We start from the raw sequence: 25,336 nt of genomic DNA, 5'->3' as shown, positions 1-25,336 counted from the left end.
CAAGAGATGACTTTAAAAGAAGACTTCTAAAAATGCGTTGAGTTGCTGTCTCCCAGAGGCAAGAGAAGCGGATCCAAACAGCATTTCACAGAAGAAGACCAAATCCGCAAAGGTCTCAAGCCCCCTTAAATGGAGGGCTGGGGTGAGTGCTGTCCTCGGCCCCTAGTCTTTTCATCTTGCCCTGGTGAGAAGGTGGCTAAATTTCTCAGTCTAGGAATATCTGTGAGCCCTTCTCTTCTGAGTCTCACACAATACAGGGTTAAGAATCCTACAAAGGAGCAGCAATCCTTCTAGAAAGACCTGCAGGGAGCGGGGAGACCTTGTCACCTGTTTCCAGTCTGTGGAGGAGTCCCCATGTGCAATCTGAATCCCAGAATCCCCTGTCTCAGCTTGTCTGGGATGCCACTACATCTCTGCCTGCCTTGATTTCCCAGCTGACCCCTTAGGGGCCCAGTGTCCTATGGGGAGACACGCCACATGAGAATAGAAAGACAGAAGGCTCCCTCACTGCCCTGCCCCTGTTGGGTTCCCAGGCTGTGGCAGATCCAGTGATGTTTCTGGTTCTAAAACACAGGAGTCATTTTCCATCCCAGTTCCTATGCACAAGACACAGTCCATCTTCCACGAACTGTTCCTCATCCTTTGCCCCTTGCCCCATGGTGTAGCTTGGCTTGGCAGTCATCTAAAATTACCACAGGCTCCCCTTTACAACAGCAGCGTGGTGTCAAGTTCCCAGTGCTGGCCTGGCTCCTTTGTCTTCCTTATTCTCCCCACCAAGAGACACTCAGTGATAAACATCCTACAGGGACCTATTGCAGGAACCCTTCCTGTGGGGCCAGGGAGGAAAGGGAGACGGCCGCAGAGCCTCCTGTGGCTCAGGGCCATGCTTGGCATGCAGAATCAGAGCTACCTGTCTCATAAGTGACATAAAGTATTCCATGTCCTTTCTCCAGTTCCCAGCTTCATCCCTTGCAGGGAAGGGCACTAGGGCACACTGGCCTTCCCTCACCCCTTCTCTCTGTGGATACTGTTTAAGCTCCTGGTCACTGTACCAGGTGTGGGGACATTCCAGGAAACAACGCAAGCTTCTGCTCCAGGCCTGGGCACCAACACTGGTCTCCCCACTTTCCACCTCCTCAGAGAGTACATATACTCTGCTCTGGGATCTTATCTGCTCCCCTAACTCCAGGGCCATATGTTCTGCTTTTTAAAATGCTCAGTATGGCGATGGCTTTAAAGGTGACCTGCATCTCCTTGGCTGCATCAATGGCTTATGGAATCAAATGTCCACCAGGGGCTGTTGTTACCCCTAGCGACAGATCAGGCATCAGGAGTTTCACTAAACTCTCTGAGTAGCCCTTGAAGACAAAGCCACACAGGACTGAAACGCTACCATCCCAGGCTGGAAAAGTGTGGGAAGAGAAGGACCAGCAGGTAAACAGGGGAAGGCATTTCCCAGCAGCAGACATGAAAAGGGACCGAGTGCAGAGGGTGTGCTGGCCTCGTGGCGTGTCTCTAAAGTCAGTCCTCTGAGGGAGATGACCCAGAACTGCTGGCCACAGGAGCTGAACCCACGCCTTTTGTGCAGGAAGTGGTGCTGCAGGCAGAGCCACACTGCCGGAGACCCCAGACCCCATCTGTCACCCAGAGAGCTTTCTGCATAACGTGAGTGGAGACCGCTGTTTGCAGGGCTGGAGCAGCTTCCTGCACTTGTCTCTGGTCTCCATAGCAGATCATTGGCGGGGGTGTCCGAATGGCCAGTGTGAGTCTCCATCTGGAGTGTTCACAGCCCAGACCATGTGACTTCTGGATTAGAGGCTGGGGCTGGGAGGGGGACTAAGTACTTTTTAAAATCACAAGTTCCAATACAGTGGGACAGATGCTGAACCTGATACAGCAGGAAGAAAAGTGTTAGGGAGCCCAGCCACGCTTATGCCTGGTCCACCAGGGGGTGCCCTGGGTGTGATATTACACCCATTTAAGTGGTAGTGGTGGCTTCTGCATGTCTGCAGAAGAGGCTAGTTGTTTTCGGGACCACACATATGGGGGTGCCACAATACTAGCTATGAATCCAGAGAATCATATGCCATCCTTTCGGGGCAGCATGACCTACCTCTTCCATGATGTCAAGAACAAAAAAGCCGCTGCTGCTGGGTGCCTAGACACTGGGCACTTGGTTTGTCCCATTCAGTGCGACTGGACTGTCATTGTCCCCTGAGTTACTTCACATTATCCTCACTGCAAGCCTAGAAGGTCACTGCTATCATTAGCGCCACCATGGAGACAAGGAAACAAGCCGAGAAGCTTAATAACATGCCCAGATCCCACAGATGGAGAGTGGCAGAGCTGGGATTTGAACCCAGATCATCCACATCTGGAGATTTGTAGCAGTCTGCCCTTTGGACCCTCTCCACATTTCCATTTCTCCTGCCACCTAGAAGCACTTTCTAGAAACCAATGCAGCAGGATTCGTTAGTCCAATGGTGGGTTTCCCTCCTCAGAGCTTTTTCTTTCTAGGGATTTTTTTTAAAAGATTTATTTATTATGTATACATCATCCTGCCTCCATTCTGCAGGTCAGAAGAGGGTGCCAGATCTCATGACAGATGGTTTTGAGCCACCATGTGGTTGCTGAGACTTGAACTTAGGTCCTCTGGAAGAACAATCAATGCTCTTAACCACTGAGCCATCTCTCCAGTCCCTTTCTAGGGATCTTAAGTCCAGAGAAGCAAACCAAGGCCCAGAGGCACAGGGCTGGCTGGGCAATAGTCTCTCATTTACTCCTGGAACTTAGCTTCTCACCATGTCCTGGGTCTGGATTTTTGCAAGAAGCAGTATTCTGTGCCGTGCTACACGTGTTCCCGTCTCTTGCCTCCATAGCCAAACCCAAACATCTCCTCCAGGAAGCCTTCTAGATCCTCCCTGTCCACCTGCCTCCCCTCTCCTGGGGACCATCAGCTATCCCTGCATTCACTCTCAGTTATCCGTCTGCTATGTGGATGCTCAGCCGATGAGAGGCCTCCCTTCTGGCTGGGGATTCAGTGAACACATCTCAGAATGTCACTGGGCAGCTATTTATCTTTTTTTTTCGGTGGCAGGCACCAAGCTGTGTGCTAGGTGCATAGAGAAAGGAGACCGAGTCCTTCTCTTCAGGTTCCTTCACTTCCCCGGCAGAAGGACAGAGCAGGTGACTATCTGGAAACGGTTCTGTTAGTGCTAGAGCTTTGTCAGGCATGGCCCCATGCCCCAGCATGCAGAGAGCTTGACTAGAGGCACTAGGGCTCTTAATCTGGGCTCCACACCTGTTGGAGACCCCGACACAGTGAGCCATATCTGTTCTTGACATCAATTCATTGCCTGGGGAGAGGATCACAGCTTCCATCAGCTCTCCCTAGACCTAGGATCCAGGGACATTTAGAGCAACACCCTGGTCCCCCCCCCTTTGAAGGCAAAGGCCACTTAGGCACCTCTGCCTCCTGGCAGGCCAGGTACCAGCTGGATGGCAGGTAAACATGGTCCGTTGTGCCAGAAATGGACTAGTAGGAACATGGGGGCGGGATGCAGCATCCTCAAGCAGAATCCTTACCCTTCTTAGAGTGCCACATGGCTGTTTTTAAACCTAGAGTCAGATTAGATGCTTCCTTTATGCCCTGCTCCCCAATGAATCATGCTGTCAGACTTCTGGCTCAGTTTATAGGCAAGGTATCAGTGAGGACAGTCAGAAAAAGAAGAACCAGCCTTCTTCAGCTTTTCCTTCTGGCCCAGGAGGGAAGACCACAGATACCCAGCAGACACTGGGAGGCAGCAAGGATCTAATTTGTGACCACTGGCCAATCCTGAACTCCAGCTTCAGCACCAATCGTGCGGGGATGATGTCCTAGTAGTGTCCAGCTATGGCCACAGGACTTGGGGGACAGATTTCTTCAAACTTAGCAGCTACCCATATCCCAGACTGCATTCTTTACTTGAGGGAGTAACTGCTAACTAATGAGAAAAGTCATCTTTGTCACTTGCTGAGTGCCTATTGGATGCCCAAGTCTGCTTTGAGCTTTGCACTGGAAGCACTGGCTTCAGAGTCCAGAGGGAGAGGCCAATGCTCAGGGAAGCCATTGCTCTACATCACAGGCCTGGGAGAGTCAGGACAGAGACACCTGCCTGTTCCTCTGGCTCTGTGTAGGGAAAGCCTCCCACATGGCCACAGCGGGTAACTAGCAGCAGACAGATTAGGAATGGAGCCCCAGCAGGCTGGTTCTCTGCCTCTGGGAAAATGCCCCATCTCTGGTTGCCTCTGGAAAGGCAGGAGCAGCAGAGATGCCCACTAGACAGCCCAGGCCTGCTCACTTTGTGAACTTGGAAGACAGTCCCACTCCTCTCCAGGGCAGAACCTACAAAGATATCCATCAGCCTGTCAATCACAGCCTGTAATCAGCTCCCCTGTCCATTCCACCCAGAGTTCCAGTGATCTTCAGAGCTATTCAGAGCCTGGATTTGGGACAGCAAACTGGATGTGGGGCATGCTGTGACAGCTGGAATTCGCTGCCTAGACAGCTGTGAGCACACCCCCCAGCCAGCCAGCCGGAAGGCACCTGGCATGGTGGGCAGATGCGGGCTGTAGGTTACAACCACGGTGTGGAACCCATGCTGTATCTAGACACGGGCGAGCAGGACATGGCTCCTATTGAGTTTCCTCTAGTCACCCTACTGCCGTACCTCAGGCGTCTCTTGCTTCTCACAGAGGTGGCTGTGCCTTCAGACTGACTGGTCACCCTCTTTCCAGAGTACAGCCTTTACCCAGCTGTCTTACTGCCATTTGCTCTGCAAGTGACATAGGCCAGATGTGACCCGTGATGAGATTCGACCCCCTTGTTAGGACACAGCTAGAATCTGAAGGCATTTGTGTTTCAGCCCACGTTGGAGACATTCCCCACCATTAAATTTCATGGACACAGGCCCGGGTGCCAACTCTGCAGCAGCCTGGGTTTAAGCCTCCCACACTTACCTTCTACAGGCGAGGTTTTGAGGCGCCGGCAGATGGCTTCAGTGTCCCCATATGTCTCTTTGATCTTGACCACAGCCTCGGTTCCCCGCAGCTCCATGAGGGAGCGCAGCTCCTCCATGGTGCACCCGAACTCGCCTCCATGGCTCGACTCATTTCTTTGGTTTTTGGAGTAAAAGTCGCTGTTGGTCATATCACCCATGTTTGCTGAAGTCTCTGCTCAGGCTGGACCTGAGGGTCAGCACTGGAAAAGGGGCTTCCGGGTGATGGCTGTGTGTGGCTGTCCTCAGTACACCCTCACCAGAGGATAGTAGCTCGAGGCGGCCGGCTCCGAGTCCCAGGAGGTGGTGATGGCTGAGGTGGGCTGGCAACAACACTGGAGAGCTCTGAGGAGTGTCCCCAGGAAGGGGGTGAGGTCCAGGGGCCACAGAGGCTCAGGGTTGTTGACCCAGGAGACTCCATTCATTGGGGCCCATGATGCTCCCTGGGGCTGGCATCTACATGGTCGGGAAAGCTCCTGTGGAGACAATCACAGAGTGGGTGATGAGATTTAGACATTGAAGTCCCCTGGGACAAGTGTTTAGGAGGGTCAGGGAACAGGTGTTGACATGCCATCCGCAGGAACCACTGAATACACACCCATGTTCTTTACCACATGCATCTGGCTCACTCTCTCTCAACACACCTGCACACTGCCAATCCAATGGTTACAGTGCCATCCCAGTCCCAAAGCATAGCATGGGGATACTTCAGGACACACCCTAACCCCATATGACACACTGACTTCCCACACATGTCCTGGGGTGCAAATGCCCTCTTGCCAAACATGGCCCAGATGCTATACAACACACCAACTGGTCTCTTGGTGCCTATTCTTCTTCCACATACATACCAGCAGAGTTCCACTTCATGTCACCCCAATGGAGACACTTTCCATGCACACTGCCACACATGGTCACATCTCTAGACAGATAACTGGATATCCCCCCCCCTCTCTCTCTCTCTCACACACACACACACACATGCACTCACACAGCTTTTCTCTGTTTCCCTGTCTCTGACTGGCCCTGTATGTTTACAAATGCTGTTGGTCCACACTCTCATCTCCTCACCAGTTCCTGACACCTCCCCTACAACACTCCCTCTCACAGGCCCCGTATCCACCCACAGTCCCCCCACCGCAGCCCTCCAGGCACTCAGACTGGTGCCAGAGTAGCCACCACATTCTATTCATGAGCCTGTCCTTTGAGCCCAGAGCTTTGAGATGGGATGCATGGAGCCCTCACCTGGAGCCCCCACCAGTCAGCACCAAGGACAGCAGACAGCAGCTCACAGGTCCCTCTGGAAGCAAGGAGGAGGGAGTTAGTTCTCCCGGCTCTCCAGGCCACCCGTACAGGAGTGCAGTGGCTGTGGGCTGCCAGGAAGAGAATCCAATCTGCCAGGACACCCAACACCAGCAGCCAAGGCCCCAGCAAGCGTTGGGTGACAAAGGGCCCCAGCTGAGCTCAGTTGAGCCTGGCATGGGGATCAGCCCCTCCCATCAGCCATAGCCAGCTGGCTCTCCTGAGTGGGCAGTGAAGAACATGGGATGAAAGGAGGAAGAAAGGCCCGAGTTTCCCACCACTCTCCACCTGTCTGACCTTTCTCCTTCACAGGCCTCTTCCCCACATTTTAGAGGCACCAGTATCAGGTTGGTGTGTTTTCATTTTCTCAGTGGGGAGCCGGAGAGGGAAGGGAGCTTGCCCAGAGTCATGGAGAGCAAGCGGGTGGAGGAGCTCAGAGGGCACGATGTCCTTCCCTCTCCTTCCTTGGGGAAGCTTTCTCAGTAGTGCTGGGTGGGGTGGACTGTGCAGGCAAACACTGGCAGGAAATCCGTGTCAGATTTAACGGGGCTCTCCTGCATCCTGGCTGAGGCAGCCTGGGCCAATCTCCGGGAGGCACTTTTTACAGAGACTGGAAGTGCACCATGGTTTATGGTCATTGGGACCAACAGGTATCCTACAGAGCAGAGCATGGTGTGGAAATGATGCCCCAAGAAGAGACCTGGGCACCAGAGAAACAGTGTGTACCCAGAGCTTCCCTCCAGTGCAGAGGTGGTTCTGCAATGGCACCGTCCCCAGAGCTCATGAGGTCTGACTTACCTCAGGAGCAGGTGAGGTGGAGGCCAAATCTGTGTACATGAATATAAACAGTAATCCCTTCTCCCTCACTTTTCTTTGAGACAGAATATCCTCAGACTTGCTATGTAGCTGAGAATGACCTTGACCTTGAACTCTGGATCCTCCTGCCTCGACCTCCAATGTGCTGGGGTTACATGTAGGCACTGCCACATAAGGTTTTTCCCCTCCATTTCTTAAAGAAGTATCATATATCAAGATGCCATGCTAAGAGGTCTCTGTACATATAGTATTACATATGATGGCTATGTGTGCAGGTCAGGGGTACAGTGCTTACCTTGCATGCTGGGATCCATCTCCAGTAGCACACACACACACACACACACACACACACACACACACACACACCCCACACACCCTTCATATAGTATCATCTGCTTGGAACTAAGTTTCAAAGATGTAGACAGTGTATTTCACGTGTTGCTATGGCTAAAATCTTAGTATCTTAGTATCTATCCTATAAACTATGGATAAATGAATGAGATAAAAAGCAAGAAATGTCTCATTGAGGTTTTTTTTGAGACATTATCTCTTGTAATATGCCCTCCAATGATCTTGAACTCCCAATCCTCCAGTCTCTACTTCCCAGATGCTGGCAGTACAGGTTCCACCATGCCCAGCTTCCCACTGGGTCTTTACAATCCGATGGGGTGGATATCATAATTAAGCCCACTTTACTGACAAAATAAATGAGCCCCATGGGACTGAAGAAATTTATCCAAGGTCACATGGGGGTATGTTATGGAATTTTAAACTTTGGACTGTGGTCCACCACTCCATAGGAAGGGCCTGGCCGGGTATGTTCTAGGTATTGAGCCTCTTTGGGAAGTGCTGGCTCTGAGACTAAGGCTTACTATTCTTCCCAAGGCTACAAGAGATTGCAGGTCTTCAGCAGGATCCCAAACCCAGCATGCACCAGCTGTAAGAGGTGTTGGAAGCTTGCTCAGAGCACAAGGTTGGAGGAGGCCTGGGAAACAGGGAGGACACAGGAACTTGTGTGTTATGCAGTACACTTCCTACTGCAGACTGCACCTTGTGAAAGTCCAAGAAAATAGGAGAAAAAAAACCCCAAAAAGCTGGAGATGATGATCAAACAAGGCAGTGTAACTTGTGAGTAAGACGAAGATCAAACAAGGAAGAGTATCCTGGGCCCTTGTTGGTGTCTATAGATGTAAGGTGGTCTGAGCTCAGGGTAGGTGGACCTCTTGCTGGAGCGAGGGGGGTTATTACAAATCCTCTAGAACAGGCTTTGCTTTCTCGAGGAGAAGAGGTGACCTGATGACACACAGACTTTGTATTTACAACCTGGGAGGTGCTGGCTCTCAGTACCCAGGCAACAGTGTGGAAAGGAAAAGGCAGGGGCAGAGGCAGGTGCATCTTTGTGACCTGGGCTGGCCTGATGCTTAGTTGTAGAAAGAGCACCGTGGGCTTGGGCTCTTTTGAGATTTGCATGTGATACCACACTACGGAAAGGCATTTACTGGGCATTCAATAAGTTCTAGGAACCTAAGTATGTTACAGGGACATCATCTCAGAGACAACATGAAGTCTAAAGAACAGTGGTTCTGGAAGCTTCCATGCATTGGTTCAGATTTTGGCTCGAATTCCCGCAGATTGGAAAGCAAACTAACTTTGGTTTCATCATCTTACAAAAGAGGCAGGGACACAAGGGCGTCTCTGTCATGGTACTTCGCTGCCTTGGTGAGTTAATGCATATGACATACCAAGGACCAGGAAGGGATCATAAGTTAGTATGACCACATATGACAAAAGCTACCTGGACATGACCACAGAACATACATGGAACTGAGGCTGAGGAAAGAGACTAAACTACTTGGCCTCCTGTGGGTTGGCAGAAATGGACCTAGAATTTGAACCCAGGAGGCATTCCCAGACATTCAGGGCCTTGGCTTGTGATACTCCCTCAAGGAGTTCTCACAAGGCCTAAACCAAGCACCATATGGGAAGCAAAGTGGCTTGCAAACCACAAGGGGCTTTTCAACCTAAGGTGCTGTTTTCTTCCCTCCCTTGATACCTGTGGCATGGCTTACAGGCACTGATAATTACTTCTGTGGCAGCACACGCCAGGAGGAGCCTTAGCAGCAATTATCTCTGTGATCACAATAGCAGGCACGAGCTAATGGGCAGCTATTGGTATTAAGGACTATGGGTTAAGATCCGCCGATTGTCAGCCTTAGCCACCTGATCGCTCGTCCATCTGCCCATTCACCATCTTTCTTAATTCCTTCTCTCTACACATTGGTCCATCCATCCATTTGTCCACCCACACAATGTCTTTCCCTCTACCTATCTATCCATCCACCCACCCACACATCCCTCTTTCCATCATCTTTCTACACACCTATCCATTCATCCATACTTCAGAACATCCATCTACCCATTCACTCATACACCATCCAACCTGCTCATCCATTTATCCATCATCCTCCTACCACCTATCAGTCTGTCCATCCATTCATCCATCCATGACTCACCTTTCCTTCCTTCCTTCCTTCCTTCCTTCCTTCCTTCCTTCCTTCCTTCCTCCCTCCCTCCCTCCCTCCCTCCCTCCCTCCCTCCCTCTCTCCCTCCCTCCCTCCCTCCCTTCTTCCTTCCTTCCTTTCTCCGTCCTTCCCTCCCTCCCTCTTCCATCTCACTCCTTCCTTCCCTTCCTCCCATTTTCCTTCTACCCATCTATCAATTTACTACCTGTGCATCTACCTTTCTACTCACCCACAATCTTTTCAATGACAGTACTGTGGGAATGCTTTGGTGCCAGGCAATGAATAATCAGAATCTGGTCCCTTCTTCCTATGACCTTACAATCAGGGCAACAAAAAAGTTATGACTTCCATGACCTGACATGCAACAGTCGTGCTGAGTCCTGGGTGCTGCAGACACTTTGAGTAGGTGATAGCCTTTCTTACATGTAAAAAGAGGCTGCCCCAGAAAGAAATAGAAATACATAACTGGCTGTCAGTAAAGGTCAGAGGGACGGTGCGAGAAAGCACAGAGGGATGCAAGTCTGGGGTAACCAAGTCAGTCACGACTTAGCGTCTGAAGCGCTCACAGGTGGCTCTTCTTCTGATGCCGCTAATCCCCCATCTCCACACCTCACAGGCACCTGCACAAGGTCACCATCATGCTGTGTGCCTTGTTTTCTATTCTTAAATTGCGCAGTTTATTTGGGACTTGCTTTGCCTGGGAGAGACGATCAATTAAAAATGATGGGGTTCATAGCTGCAGAAGCACTTGGTAGAACTCCAGTGATCTCAGGCAGAGAGAAGGAACCAAGGACTCAAAAGTGTATGCCAACTCGATCAGCCACCAGGTTACGAGAGCCTGCAGCAGCCATATTTTCGGTACTTATCTCCACTTAGGTCTTGGCCTTCCTAGCAGCTGCTGTCCTCCTTGGCTTCAAGTGTCCTTTCTGTCTCTGGCCATCCAGCCTAAATATGTGCCCCTGACTCGGTGCATGAATCACACTTCATTGCTCGCACATGGTGAGCTGTATGTTCCCTTTACAAGAGGCCTGGAGACCCACACATGGAGAGGAGCCACGCCTCCTGTGGAGCCAGCATAGTACTGGCATTCACATGTGTTCCCTAAATGTTTAGAATGAATGAAGCCCCAGGTCAGTCCTCAGGCTGCCATCTCTGAGATGGATGGACATGTCGATAGGTGGGTGGAAGGATGCTGGATGGATGGATGTGTAGGGTAGATGGATAGATGAAGATTGGAGAGATGAAGAGAGGGAGGCATGAATGGAGGAAAGATGGATGTCTGCCTGTGTGGATGGATGGATAGGTACATGGATGGAAAGCAGGGAGGGAGAAAGGGAGGGAGGCAGGTTGAGAAACAGAGCAGGAAGTAACAGCTCAGCGAGCATACCCAGCTTCTGTGGTGTGACCTAGATCAAGCCCCTTTCTTCTTGGGGCCTTAGTTTCCCATGTGACAAATGAAGAGAGTGGACTAGCCTTCTCCATGGTCCCTTTTAAGGCTCTGAAGTTCCAAGCCATTCAGAAACCAGAACATTGTGGTAATATTGGATTTATGAATTTGGTTTCCTCTAAGCATTTAAACGAGTGTGTATTGTTAGATTTCACTGAGTAGAGAATAGGTTAGGGGGCCTTGGGAAAAGTCTTCCCAGGAGAGACACTGGCAGAGGAAGGACATTTTATATACATGGGCATATGAGTTAATTTATATATAATATATAAATTTATAAATTACACATATGCAAGGTAATTTAATAGAGGGACTATATATTTCAAAGGAAAGATTTTAAAAAAAGCAACCCCTAGCTCAAACCAACAGCTTTTTCAGATCTGAGCTGAAGCATGCCTGGTAGCTGGGACGGTTGCAAATGAACTGTCTGCTAAAAATAACTCTTGGATGCCAAATCCTTCTGTTTTAAGAGGTGCTGAATTTAAATGCCACCTGAATATGTATTTTTAAAGTCACCACTTTCTTTGAATCATCCCTGGAAGCAAGAACTGGTATGGGGACACAAGTCCAGTGTGGAGGTTCCTGGTCATCCAGGTCTGGCTCTGCCGCTTATACGGCTCTGGCAGAACTCTAATCTCTGTGCCTTGGTTCCTCCCACCCCCAGATGGAAACCATCCAGTCAGCCTTGCAGGGTCTGTAAGGGTTAACCGAGTGTGGCAATTCCCCGACTATAGGAAGCATCTGTTATTTGGTGAATGGTCACTTCATTCACCTGCTTCTAACTGCCCAAGCTTGACTGTCCCGAGTGCCACCTTTAAAAAAAAAAAAAAAACCAAAGTGGATTTTGCTGCCCTTATTCCCGCTTGGGTACCATTCAGTTAGCTCAGCACATAGGCGTTGTCCCTTCCGCTGTGGTCTAAATGAATTAATTATCTCTCCCTTGGGACAGGGCATTTTCTTTCCTCTCCTAGTCACACAAATGGTAATGCAGGGGATCTGGGTAGGGAGGCCAGAGAATCAGTAAGTTCAGATCAGCAGGCAGAGATACAGGGACAGAAGTCTTCTTGGACATCTTTTGGGAGGAAGTAATTTTCTCTGCATATGTGCATTAAAAAGGAAAGAGACTGCTGGCCTTGGGTGGGCGTGGGTGTGGGTTTGCAGATGAGTGTGGGGTTTGGCTCAGCAGGCGTGTATGATGCTGGGTGCCTTAGTGTCTATGGGAGAGTGGAGGGGGTCCTTATAGTGTGTCAAATGTGTGCTTGGTGTAAGGAGCCCCAAGGGAGAGCCACACAGGCCACTGGATATGTGCACAGGAGTGTGGGAATACTATTAGGTCATAGAGATCTGTGCTATCCTCTTCTGAAGGTCTAAGCCATGCAGTGCACACGTGTATGTTTGAGAGCTCGTCAAAGTGGGCGTTGACAACCTCAGCTCTGTATCCTCATAGCTGAGGAATGAGAACAGGGAAAGAAGAACTGGAAATGAATACCTCAGAAGCAAAGTTACTGCTATTTTTAGGCAGCTCCTATTCTGTTAACCAGAAAAGGACCCCCCCCTCCCCAAGGAAAAATTCCCACAGAGAGAAGTCTTGAAAGCCTTGCAGATACAGGTGGCAGAAGTAGGGTGGGCAGTTAAGGACCTGGAGCTTCTCCACAATGGCAACTCCTTCCTTCCTCTGTCTCTGGTCTCCAGAGGAGCTGCCAATGGTAGGTGGTGGGGACAAGCGTCCATCTCTGGTTCTCCAGGTTCCTCATACATATACCCATGTATCAATCCAACTATATACCCATCTGCTCATCATTCATCCACCTATCTCTCCACCTACTTAGCCATCTGTAAATGTACCCACCTACCTATCTAATCATCCATCAATACACCTACCTACCACTATCTACCACCCACCTAACCATATACCCACCCACTCACTTAAGCATCTTCTAGTGTATCTACCTACCCACCTAATTATCCATCTATATTTCCACCTACTACCTAATTATCTATCAACCTACCTACCCACCCACCTATTCATCCACCGGTATACTCATACCATCATATACCACAACCATCTACCCACCCACCCACCAAATCAGCCATCCATTCATACACCTACTCACACACCCACCTACCTAGCCTGTTTATTCATCCACCTACCAACCCACCCACTTACCTACTTACCCATATACCTACCCATGCATCCATTTACCATCTACCTCCCATCCTCCCATCAAGCCATCTACCCAACTACCCCATTCATCACTTATGACCTGGCCACCCATGAATCTACCTACCCACCCACCCACCTAACCATCCATCCACCTACCAACCACCACCTAACTACTCATCTACCCACCACTTCCTAACTATCCAACCACCTATCACTCATTACCCAGCTATCCACCTGTCACCTACCACCTAACCATCTGTCTACCTACCATGATCTAACCATCTATTTATTCACCCACCCACCCACCTAACCACATACCCAACAATGTACATCTCAGGTCCTATCCAGGACACTGGGGTCATAGGGTGGGAAGTGAGGTACTCAGATCTATCTTCCTCTGTATAAGATCTGCTCATCATGCCACCCAGCCCTCACATGACCTGCAGGTCAGGATCTGGAGGCTAAATTAGGAAATTACTATACAAATTTTGGTTTAGTCTTTTTAAGAATATAACCAAAGTACCCCTTGCCTTGGCATCATATCCTTTGGGTCCCAACCATGGCTTGACCATTACAGTCAACAATAATTGCATAGCAAGTGCCCTCCTTGCTTGTTTCTAATTTCCAGGCAAGGAGGCTTGGGATCCAAGGTGTAACAATGGTCAAGGTCACAGTGTGGAATTTGAAACAGCTGGAAACAGATTAGCCACAGCCCCACGCCTTTATTTATGTGTCTCGTAGCCCTTTACCAAGCATATCCTTGAACAATGCCTCAGCTTCCTCTTCTGTAAAGTGAGATTATGGATTGGACAGACACTCAACTTGAAGGGCCATATTAATGACACTCTTAAGGACCTTCCTGCCCCTTGATACTGGTTTCTTAGGAACACACAATTTCCTGGACTTTTTAAAAAAATTGCTATTGGTCTCCAGCAGGAAGGACTATCCCAGCTGCAGGACAAGTTCTGATTGGCTGGAAGAAGAAGAAAGGAGAAACACCCCAAATCAGGTGCATGCACTGGTTATAATTCACTTGCTGTCTGTGATGTCCACAGCTTGCCACTGAGGCCTCTGCACAGCAATATGTGCCACACAGGATGTTTGCTTTGTGCCTTTCAGGCTTAAAGACATCCTAATAGAAGAAATCTATGAATTCCCCAAGCAAGCTAAAATAGTCAAGTCATCGGCAGTTGGACACGAGAAGGGCTCAGAGCAGCAAACTGAGACATTTGCTCTTGGTTTCAGGAGAGGAATGTGCAGTGAGGCTGTGGATAGTGTTGTGCCTGGGCTGGGCTGAGTGATTTGGGCATCATCCTCAGAGTCCAGACACACACCTCAGCCACCTCTTGGATCCATTTCCTGTCCTATTGCATCGTGGAACTTTGTTAGTTCTTCTGCAGTCCTGAAAGCTCTGAGATCTGAGATCCCACAGTGACTCTGTTCCTTTCTGGCATTGTTTCCTTGCTTTCCCCAGTTTCCTGCTCTGCCCTCACAGGCTACAGCAGAGCCTTGAAGAGAGGAACAATAATCACAGTCACGGGGTTGAGATCCCTGCACTTAGGGTTATGACATGTAATCTCTACAACCCTGGTACCTCTTTAGCAGCTCAGGATCCTTTGATTTCCCAGAACCTAACTAAGGATCCTCAGGATTCTCTTTGATTTCCAGCAAAGCAAGGCTTTGGTGGACAGAATGAGATCACAGACAGGCCTCTAGCTGACGGATAGAAGGTGACTGTGGAAGGCTGGGGCCCAGGGAATAGTCTCTGGGGATGAAGTGTTGATAGATGACTGAAGGAGGTTCTGGGAGGGACTGGGTGTCAGGGAACCTTGATAACATCAGCCTTCTGCCACCCCCTGCAAGTAACCAGCAGATGCTGGCATATGAGCTGTCCACATGGTCCTGGTGCTGAAGCAGGCTCATACCTTCAATTCTGCACCGCCAAGAAGACACCAGGGCAACAGGCTCCACTTGGAGCTGTCCTCAAGGCCGAGGTGCTGATTCAGAGGAAGGAGTGACAGGGAGCTGTTCACGGACTCTGGTGCTGATAAGACAAAGTGTTAATGCCCCTAAAGTTCTCCAGGATAGCACTGGTGGTTGTCAAGTTGAGGGGTTGAGAAGTAGGAGTTAAAGTATCTAGGTCTGGGTTCTGGGAATGTGTGGGTTCTGGGAAGGGCACTGAGACTTTTCATGTGTTCTTGAGCAGGCACAGGAAGGTTATCTTTCACATTCAACAGTCATATTCAAAGGGCATTTCTCAGGAAATAGGTGCTGTTGCAGTGGATACACCCAGGCAGAAAGATAACACCCTGAAGAAGATCACTCAGAGCCACTTAAGTGCATGGCCAGAGAACCCATCTGTACATCACTATCACTTGCCCTCAACTCCAGAAATGCTAGCAACCAGTGGTTTATTCTTTGTTTCTCTGCACAGTCCTTGGGCCTTGGCTCTTACCAGGACTGAAGGCATACTTAGTTAGGTCCTGAGAAGACCCCCACTGAACTTACTAAACTTACTAAGTTATATTCTCCACCGGGAAGGGGAAAAGATCCATACCTAGAGGTGCCAGGAATAAGCCTAAATTGGGAGACTGTTTTAAAATAGTTCAGTGAGTCCCTTGGGATCTAGACCAAAGAGGCAGAGAGAAAAAGCTTCTGTGTAGCAAGAGTTTGCAGAAGTCTGTGGGACTGTGTTGATAGGAATGACAAAGTAGGGCTTGGGTCACAAGAGTGCAGAAGTCAAAGTCATCCTGTGGCAGGTGGCGTCTTTCAGCAAGGCCAGTCATTGCTCTTTCTCATCTATGCTTCAGCTGAGGAGTCCCTGGATTGATGGCTGTGTACATATTGTTGTCATGCCTGAGCCCAAGTTATCTCCAAGCAGACACTCCTTGTGGGAAAGTCAGTCATCTCTGTGATATCTTTAACTTGGTCTTAGACTTAGAAGAAGGGCATCAAAGGCTAGGAAGCCACAGCAGCCATGGTTGGTAACTGGGCTCCCTCCCCCATCTTAAAGATGTAATTTCTTTCATTATACAATAGCATCTCCAGTAGGGCTTGAGGTCCCCAAAACAGAGCTGCTTAGACACAGTTCATTGAGGGTTGCTTGTGTTGGCATCCCCAATGGGCTAAAACAGGTGTGCAGCCCCACTATTCGTGGACAGATGAGTGTCTGTGTGCAGTTTAAAGAAGTTTCTGGTCTCTCATACTTGATACGTCCTTGTTACAGAGCTATCCGACTTGTCTATTTCTAATTCATTAAATGCTGTTTTCTGATAGGCCAGGCCCTCAAGTTGAAAAGCTTCAGGGACTTCCAGTCTCTAGATCCTTACCTATAATTGATGTCCCCTCTCACCTTCCTCTACCTGCTTCTTAGAGGTTTTCCTGACCATATATACCCTGGCTTGTCTGGGGCTCGCTATGGTTCTGCCCTTGGCATTTGTAAAACCTTTTCAGCCCTTGTCAATGTTACCCACCTGGCATCAGCCTGCTTCCCAACATTGGTATTTTCACCTGTCTTCTCCCCAGGATCTATGACTGACCTCCCTATGGCTGCCAAGTGTCCCCTGTGGTGATGCCTTGGGCCCTGAGACTTGCTTAGACTTTCTTATCCTTCTGTAGGATCTTTGATTCTTGTGGAATCAATACTACTTCTCAGTAACACTTCCTTCTTTCCCAGCCATTCAGATACCCAGACCTGGATAGCTCCCTTCTCTTCTCCATTCTTAGGTTCTGCACTCTGGTCCAGCCAACTGACTCACATCTTAGGGCGCCTATGCTCTCCTTGCCAAATGACCTCCTTTCAATCCTTGCAGCAAGGCTGGTGGCAACAGTCACATACAAAAGGCCCTGATGAGGCAGGAGCTACATTGTGTTCTGTGAACCTTATCTTACAGCAGTGTGCAGAGAGGAATATATGATACCCCTTTTGCAAATGAGGAAACTGAGGCCCAGAAATGTAAAATAACAGCTTCTTCAAGAACATTCAGCTGATGAGTGGAACTGCCCAGAGTAGAGCTGAGGCACAGCTCTGTGCCCACATGGCTGGGAAGATGACTCGTTGAGTAAAGTGCTGTCTACACAAACATGAAGACCTGAATTATGATCCCTAGACACCATGTGAAAACCTTGGAGTGGATGGCTGTAGCTGTAATCACAGTACCAAGGGCCAGAGACAGGCAGATCCTGGGAGCTTACTGGGTAGCCATCCAGCCAAAATGATGAGCTTCCAGTTCAGCTAAGAGACCTTGCCTCAAGGCAACAAGAAAAGAGACAGGAAGAGATTCAGCTTCCTGCTTTGGCTTCTAAAAGTACTTATATGGAAATAGGCACCTCTAGACTCATGTGGGTGCACCACACCCACACTCACCACAACCCCAACTCCCCACAACACACACCATATCACACTACACTCACACCCACATCCGCTCACTACACCATACACATATGACACACCCACAATACCACATGTATAGGTCATATACACATACACCAGAACCAGGTACCACACCTATATACTACACAGACATTGTACCACATACATATACACAAACCCACACCACACACATACCACACAAACACACCACACCATACCATACAGATACCACAGATCATACACACATCACATATATCACACACACACCACACTACATACCCCACATACATCCCTTTCACATCCTACCACACAAGCTACACCATACACATACACCACATGCCCATACTCATACCACATACATACATACATACATACATACATACATACATACATACCACACATACATCAAAACATACCACATCATACACACACATTCCACACCACACATACATACACACACCATAAATATATATCATACACATATCCCACACACCCACACAAACTGCTCAGCCACACTCACGTCACCCCCCCCAAACCCCCACCACATATACTCTAAAAGCCTTCAATAACTCCCTGGTGGCTGTTTTAAAGAAACCTGTTCAGGGCATGGACTTCAGGATCCTGTCCAGCTGGCTCTACACCAGCCCCTGGGGTCCTGGTCTAATGGCACCATCTGCTATTTCTGATCTAATCCATGCTCCTGCCTCCCCCATCGGCACATGTACCCTCTTCCAGAAGGTCCAGGCACCTATGTCTGTTAACCACATCTTTACCTCCAAGACAAGCCAACTTCTCTGTAAAGTTCTCCATACCCTGCTCCATTTCAAAGCCCCGCCCTCCCTGTTGCCAGCATCTCCACAGGCTTCTTCAACATCACAGCCCCGGGGTGGTGTTTGTCAGCTCACAGCCCACCCCCATACAAGTGTGAGCATTCTAAGAACACAGTCCTCAGCCAGGCTGGACTCCACCACTGCTGTCTATGCTATTGATGGAGAGCACCCAGAACAAAAGTCTCAAGGCGAAGTCTATATCTCCCAGATGAAGTCATGTCTTCCCTATGTTGTCAAGAGTCCCCTCTGCAGGGCCTTCAAGCCTCGAGCTCCCAAAGATGTTCTCACCCTTCTGTGAGTCCTGTGCTCTTTGCAGCAGAACTCAACAGCTCAACCCTGTGTGCTCTCACCACGGGCAGTTGCTGTGCCCTGCACGCAGGCATGGCCTCTGCGAGCCCAGGTTCAACCCTGCGGCGCAGCAGCTACCAGGACCTGACTTTCCACTCAAAGAAGCAGAGACGTGGCAAGCTGAAGAAGCTGGCTGGAGTCACTAACGGTGGGATCTGAATTCAGGAGGACTGTATCCAGGCCTCAGCTCCAGATCATCAGTATGGCTGAGTGGTGACACATGCCTTTAATCCCAGCACTCAGGAGGCAGAGGCAGAGGCAGGCAGATCGCTGTGAGTTCAAGGCCAACTTGGTCTACAGAGTGAGTTCCAGGACAGCCAGGGCCATTACATGGATAAACTCTGTCTCCAAAAGTAAACAAACAAAAACCAAAAACCAACCAACCAACAAACAAAAAACTCTAAATCACCAGTATGACCCTGGTGATGGAACACACAGCTGGAGTTAAATGGAAAAATGTCCTAGCCCTTCTGGTCCAATGGGGTCAGGCCCATGTGTTCACCACACCCAGCATTAGGTCATGCAGGGAGACATACAGTCTGTCCTCAGTCTTCTCCCTTAGTCTCAGTTACCTCAGTCCTGGAGGTCAGAGCCAAGACACTCAGAATCTACAAAGGAGATGCGCAGACCACAGAGGGAGTGTGGGGACCTACGACATCTCCTACCCTAGGTCTGTCCTTTGCAGCAGCTGTCCACTCTCTGGCCCCCAGAATCGCATGCCCTGCCGGCCTGGGGCTGGGAGGCTGGTCAGTGACTATCCCAGTTAGAAACAAGTGTGGAAGACCCAGCTCACTCTGCAACCCTCCCCTGACTTGGCACGGCTGTCCCCGACCACGGCGGAGACACGCAGAATCCACTTGGTACGTTGAACAGATGGTGCCACCTCTAAAAATAACTATGCTGTACCACACTCCCCGGCACAGCCGAGGCCTGCGACAGAAGGGGGTCCGGGTAGGGGTGGGGGCTGCTAGATGCTCTCACCAGCCATCTGTGGGAGGACAGATGCGAATGCAGCCTCCTGGGGAACACGGGCCCAGAGGACCCTAGCCTTGTTAAAGCGAGGCAGAGCCATGGGCTTCATGCCCAGGCTTCAAGACGGAGGTGAAAGTCAATAAGGGTGGGTAGGTATGAATGACTCACTTCTCTGAACCCCTCCTTCCGTGACCTTCAGCAACCTCACCCCAGTGGCCCACATGGAACTCTGAGATCACACCTGCAATGTCCCCCCTGCTCTGCCTGCCACGTTCCTCCCTGTTCCTGTTCTCTAAGGCCCGCAGTTTCTAGTAATGGCTCTTCTAGACAACTTCTCCAGCCATGGGGACATCTCACCCTGTGGGTCCCTTAAGCATGGGTCACACTGCCCTTGCAAGTGATTAGGACCAGAGTTCCTTTACTCGGTGTGTGTGACCAGATGGGTCTCAGTTAGACTCCTCTCTCTGTCTCTGCCGTGTAGCCATGGTCCAGTTGGGTTACCCACCCCTGCATTCCAAGCAGGGTTGGGGTATCACTGATAGTCCCACATTGACTGAGAATGACAGATTTCTAGAAGGGAAGTGGAAGGTACTGGCCCAGAGCCATGAACAGCTGTTGGTGGAGCTGGTCACAGTGTTGTAGGTGTCACCCTTCCGAGCCACAAACCTACTTCTACTTCCCAATGCTCGAAGGGTACATCCACCTTCATCCTGGGCATGCTTCTCCTTGAGTGCCAGCCCATCCCAGACTGGCCTGGCAGGCTTAAAGGAGCCAGAATGCACTGTCCTCTTCTCCTGCCAAGAACCAGCCTAAAGATCCTAGGTTCCCTTATAGATTCAAAGCTCACACCCCGAAGGTACCTCCCCAACTCTCAGCTCCATTTTCCCTATCCTGAAGCCCCCTTCACCATAGTGCCCTGTTTGAGGAGGACTCTTGCCTGGTCCCATCTCCCTGAGCCCTGCCATGTTGTATTTCACAGACCTTTCCAATTACAGGCTCAGATCACGCTCCCTTCGGGGCTGCCTCTCCTGGCATGTGATTGGGAGTTCAGGCTGGGGCTCAGATGCAGATCTCCAAACTGGGGTCTCTCTGAGTGTGAGCTCCACATTGCAATGGATAGGTAAGGTCAGAGGAGCCACCTTGGTCCCTCTCCGGTGTTAGAGCTGGCACAAAGTAGGTAGGTGCTAGATTCACAGGCTCAGCTCTGAGTATCTCTAGCAGTTGACCCCCATTTCCTCATTGGAGGGGATACCTAGGAAGGCTATCCCCAGAACAGTGGCCGCTCAGAGTCCATACACTAATAAGTTTCAGAAGTGTCCCTGAGTCTCCAAGCAAACTTGAATCTAGTTAGGAGCAGACCTTGGAGGTGGAGGTCCCTGTGATGCCCAGGTTCCCCACAGCATCTGGGTTACCACTTGGGTTCACAAGCCTCCATCAACAGGAGCCCCACTTCATAACCATGGCAGTCTGCTAATGCACTGGTCCCAGAGTCCTCTGTGATAAGCGGGGTTTTCCCTTCCCTATCTATATTGTTCTCTAGGTCCCTAGTGTGTCTGATGTGTTCTTGCCACTGCACAGACCACTGCCACTTCTTCTCCACTATACAGGAGCATCTGAATGTGCCAGGCAGGAAAAACATGTACAGTTATGCAAGCACATGCACAGACTGAGTCTGTGTGTCAGAGGAGATGAAGTGCAAATGTGTTTGTGTGAACGTTCATATGCACACAACAATGTGTTTTGGTGTGTCAGGCAGGGCCAAAGAGTTGTTGCCTCTGAGTGGGTGGGTTCTGAGGTGGAAAGACATTATATGTATGTATATATATATGTGTATATATATGACTCTGGAGTCTGTATGTATATGTGTATGTGCATTTACACACATGCACGTAAGTGTGCCAGTGTGCTTGTATGCCCATGTGTTTGTGTGTGTACAAATATGTGTATGTATGTGTATACATGTGTGCGTGGACATGCATACATGTGTATATGTGTGAATACATGAGTGCTGTGTGTTAGGGGGTATGTTAAGTCAAGAAAGATGACAGAACCCCTCCTAGTGTGGAGTAGAGTTTGATTTCCCCACTTTGGGAGGCAGGTGGGTATAGATCATGGTCATTTGTAAGGGCTCTGGGCAAGAAAGAAGGCTGTCCTATGGCTGACACCTTACTACCATCTCCGTGACTGTCACAGGTAGTCCTGAGCCCTTCAGCCTTGGAGCCCCAAAGTCATGCTAGTGAGTGACTGGTTTCCAGGGGAATCTGCCATTAAGGCAGACCATGAGCAAAATGCAACAGCAGCCAGACATTTCAAAAGACCCACTTGTTATTTCCACTGCGCAGGTGAGGAAACTGAGGCCAGAAGAATCCAGGGGCTTGTGGTGGGCGCCACAGACAATAACACCTGCAGGTGTGAGTGCATGGATCATGACCGTGCATAGAGTACACACGTCCATGGGCGTCACTGCCCACCACAGTTAGCTGTCCCTGCTCTACCATATTCCCTCTTTGAGGTTCAGTTTCCCCATCTTTCTCAGAGGGAAATCAGGCTATATGGTTTCACACTGACTCCTACTAGGGCTTTGACATAGAGAAGCAGGCTTCCTGGCTTACACATCTTACACTTTGCTCCAGTAGGCAGGTGTGTACTCCCAAATAGTCCTAGGCTATCTGCTGGCTGCTCAGAGATCCATGTGTGGAGAGTTACTCATTTAATAAAACAGACAAATCAACTCAGAGATGCCCTGTGCATCCACTATGCATTAGCATGTGCTGGTACATTACTTCTGCTTCTTAGCCTGATTCACCCCAAGACAGTCCAACTCAACAGACCTTTACTCAGTAAAACACATGCTAACTCCATTCCCCAGGCAGAATCGAGTGAACCATCCTGTAGACCAGGCTATTTGTGCCCCCTAAGGGCTCGCACATCTCCAGCTGTCTCATACACACCTGACAGACACGGCTGGCACAATACAAGTGGATACACAGAAAAGCACCTGCAGGAATCCAAGCCTTGGCCCAAGAAACTGTAAGTCTTAGACATGTTCACTTCACAACACTTGCATTAAAACACAAAGGCAGGTTGAGCATTGAGGGCCTGATGTAAATTTTACCCTGACCCCACAGAGGGTCAAAACTGAGGTAGACATGGAGGTCAGGAGGGTCACCCTTCTGGCAAGGAGCTGGCCAGATGAATAATGCCATCTGAGAGAGTAGTAACACTTAAAAAAGTGACCAGGAGCCACCATGTGTTGTTACCCCTAGGATTGCTCCCTTTCTGTGCATGTCTCGACAATGTACACAGAAATCCCTGGATAGATGCCCTGATTTTCTTTATTTTAAAGATGAAAAAACTAAGGTTCACTAAGGTGGAGTGACCGGCCAAGGCCGCATAGTATGGGGCAGCCTGAGAATTAAGCCTGTGCCTTGACCTCAGTGCACAACAGACTACTGGACTTGAACGTGTGGACATGGAGTTGCCCTGTGGAGTGCAACATGAATTCTGAAGAAGAGGAAAAGCCAAGGCTGTCTTCTCCCTCCTCCCAACCAGTGCTGAGACAGGCAGCTCTGGCAGACTCCAGCTCCAGCACTCTAAGAAACCTCTGAGGGGATTCTCGTCCCGGGCTCTGTGGACAGGTGTGAGGCCAGCCTTGGAGCAGGGACAGGTGAGGGGCTTTGGCTGACCTGCGGCTGGGTTGGAGGGGGTGACAAGCAGATGGCAGCCCCTTACTGTGCTTGAAGAAGTCAAGCGGGGAACTTGGGAGCTGCCAGCCTGGCCATATCACCTGCTGTTAGAAACGGCCCTGGGCCGGAGGGCTGGCAGCCACCCAGTGTGGATTTGCTGACGAATGGCAGGCCCTGGGGAGGCTTAGCCACCAGCCTGGCCCTGTTCCATGGCTGCTCTGTTACCTCATTATAAATAAGGGCTGTCACTTGAAGGGACTCTACAATCTAACCGCCTGGGTCGGTAACTCGTCTGGCCACTGCACAGATGGGGAGACCAAGAGTCCGGGAGGGACAGTGATGTGCTTGACAAGGCTACTCAGGCTTTGAGCTTGGGCCAGAGCAAGGCCTGGAGACCCTTGAGGCGCCGAGGGCGGGACATGCAAGGAGACACTGCTGGCGCTCGGGTTCTCTGCGGTGCCAGCTCCCGCTCCACTGCCATCTGTCTGCTGGGCTATTTCCGTCTGCCTGAAGCACCCAGGGGCTCGCTCCAGCCCTACTCAGCCCAGGGCAGAGAGCAAAGCCTACAGAGACTGTGGGGACTCTTTGTCTCTTTGTGGCTGACCCAGCTTCAGGATCGCAGAGCAATAACTGGAGTCATAAACGATGTCTAATGAGAGCATTTTTTGGTGCCTAGTTCCGGCAGCAAGGGCTGGTGTCAGGGGCAATGCTCATTTCCACTCTGGTAAACTCTTGCAGGGGGCCTTCCACAGGCAGCCTGTGCCCTGAGGCAGGATTTAACTGTTCTTAAACCGTTGGGTGTGGTTCCCTCCCTGTTCAGCCCGGGGCATACATACCTATCATGGCAGTTTAGTAAAACTGACCGGAGGGAAGAGCCAGGGAACATTTTTGTACGCGTCAGCCCCACGCTACTCCAAAGGAGTCCGCCCCTTTGGTTCACCCCAGAGTGGTGAGACCAGCCTTCTCCCTGCCCAGCTTCACAGAGAAGAAAACCAAGGCAAAACAAAACACACAAATAACCAAAAACCCCAAACAAACAAGAAAGCCAATGACCTGCTAAGGCCACTTGGGTGGAGTCCAGAGCTGTGGGCACTGGTGGGAGGAATGAGAGAGACCCGTGGGGAGGCCGCGGCTATGAGGGTGATGTGGTTGGTTGTGTGTGGCTGGGAGCTGGAATCAGGCTTTCAAAAGGGGGTCAAGAAGTCTTTTATGTTTGGGGGCAAACTTGGGTAGGGAGCTACTATGTCAGCTGGCAGCCAAAGAGGACTCAGGTTTCTCTGAGCCCAGCCATGTGTTCCACCTATAAAGCTACTGGGGCCAAGGACCCCTCTCCAGGCCGATTTGTGCAGCCATGGGAGTCAGGGATGGCATCCCTCTGACACTGGCAAGGGTCCCTGTCCTGAGTCAGTCTGTTTCTTGTGCCTCCTGGAAGGGTGCTGCCACCATTGGACACCTTGACACCCAAGTCTCTCTGGTTCACACCTCAGTTGCTAGGCAACCAGGCAAGCCATCCTTCTCCTTCAGCCGGCTTGAGTTTCCAGAGGCAGGCTCCTGGGCGTGACATAATAACTGCCTAGCCAGTGTGGAGGGATGTAACATACATGTCAGACCTGGGCAGTGGTCCTGTGGTCACCATGTAGGGAGTCCTAGGAGCAAAAGTGAATAACCCCAGGTGACCCTGGAAGTTAAGTGAGGACCATGAGGCTGTCTCCAACCTGGAGGCTGAGGCAGAAACAAGAGCTTACCAAGTGACAAATACCTGTTCATTTGGGGGCTGATTATATATATGTCTTCTCCATGGTGGCCCATCTCACCTGTCAAGCAACATAGTAAGGGCAAACAGT

At 50.2% G+C, this 25,336-nt stretch overlaps 1 protein-coding gene across 6 annotated transcripts in view; it reads right to left on the bottom strand.

Annotated features, from left to right (window-relative positions):
- Positions 1 to 25,336, bottom strand: part of Atp2b2 (ATPase plasma membrane Ca2+ transporting 2) — a 319,368-nt gene that overhangs the window by 103,522 nt on the left and 190,510 nt on the right. For 5 of the 6 annotated variants that reach the window (XM_038318670.2, XM_038318675.1, XM_038318668.2 and 2 more), the window contains one exon: positions 4,999 to 5,512. In XM_038318670.2, coding sequence (XP_038174598.1) covers positions 4,999 to 5,197 — 199 coding nt within the window. In that variant the 5' untranslated portion in view covers positions 5,198 to 5,512. Of the gene's footprint in view, positions 1 to 4,998; positions 5,513 to 6,281; positions 6,312 to 25,336 lie in introns of those variants that run through there. The other variant, XM_038318671.2, reaches the window with a different exon arrangement.

Source organism: Arvicola amphibius, chromosome 2 (assembly GCF_903992535.2).
Source record: "Arvicola amphibius chromosome 2, mArvAmp1.2, whole genome shotgun sequence".
Classification (NCBI taxonomy): Eukaryota; Metazoa; Chordata; class Mammalia; order Rodentia; family Cricetidae; genus Arvicola; species Arvicola amphibius.
This window is presented reverse-complemented; position numbering and strand designations above follow the sequence as displayed.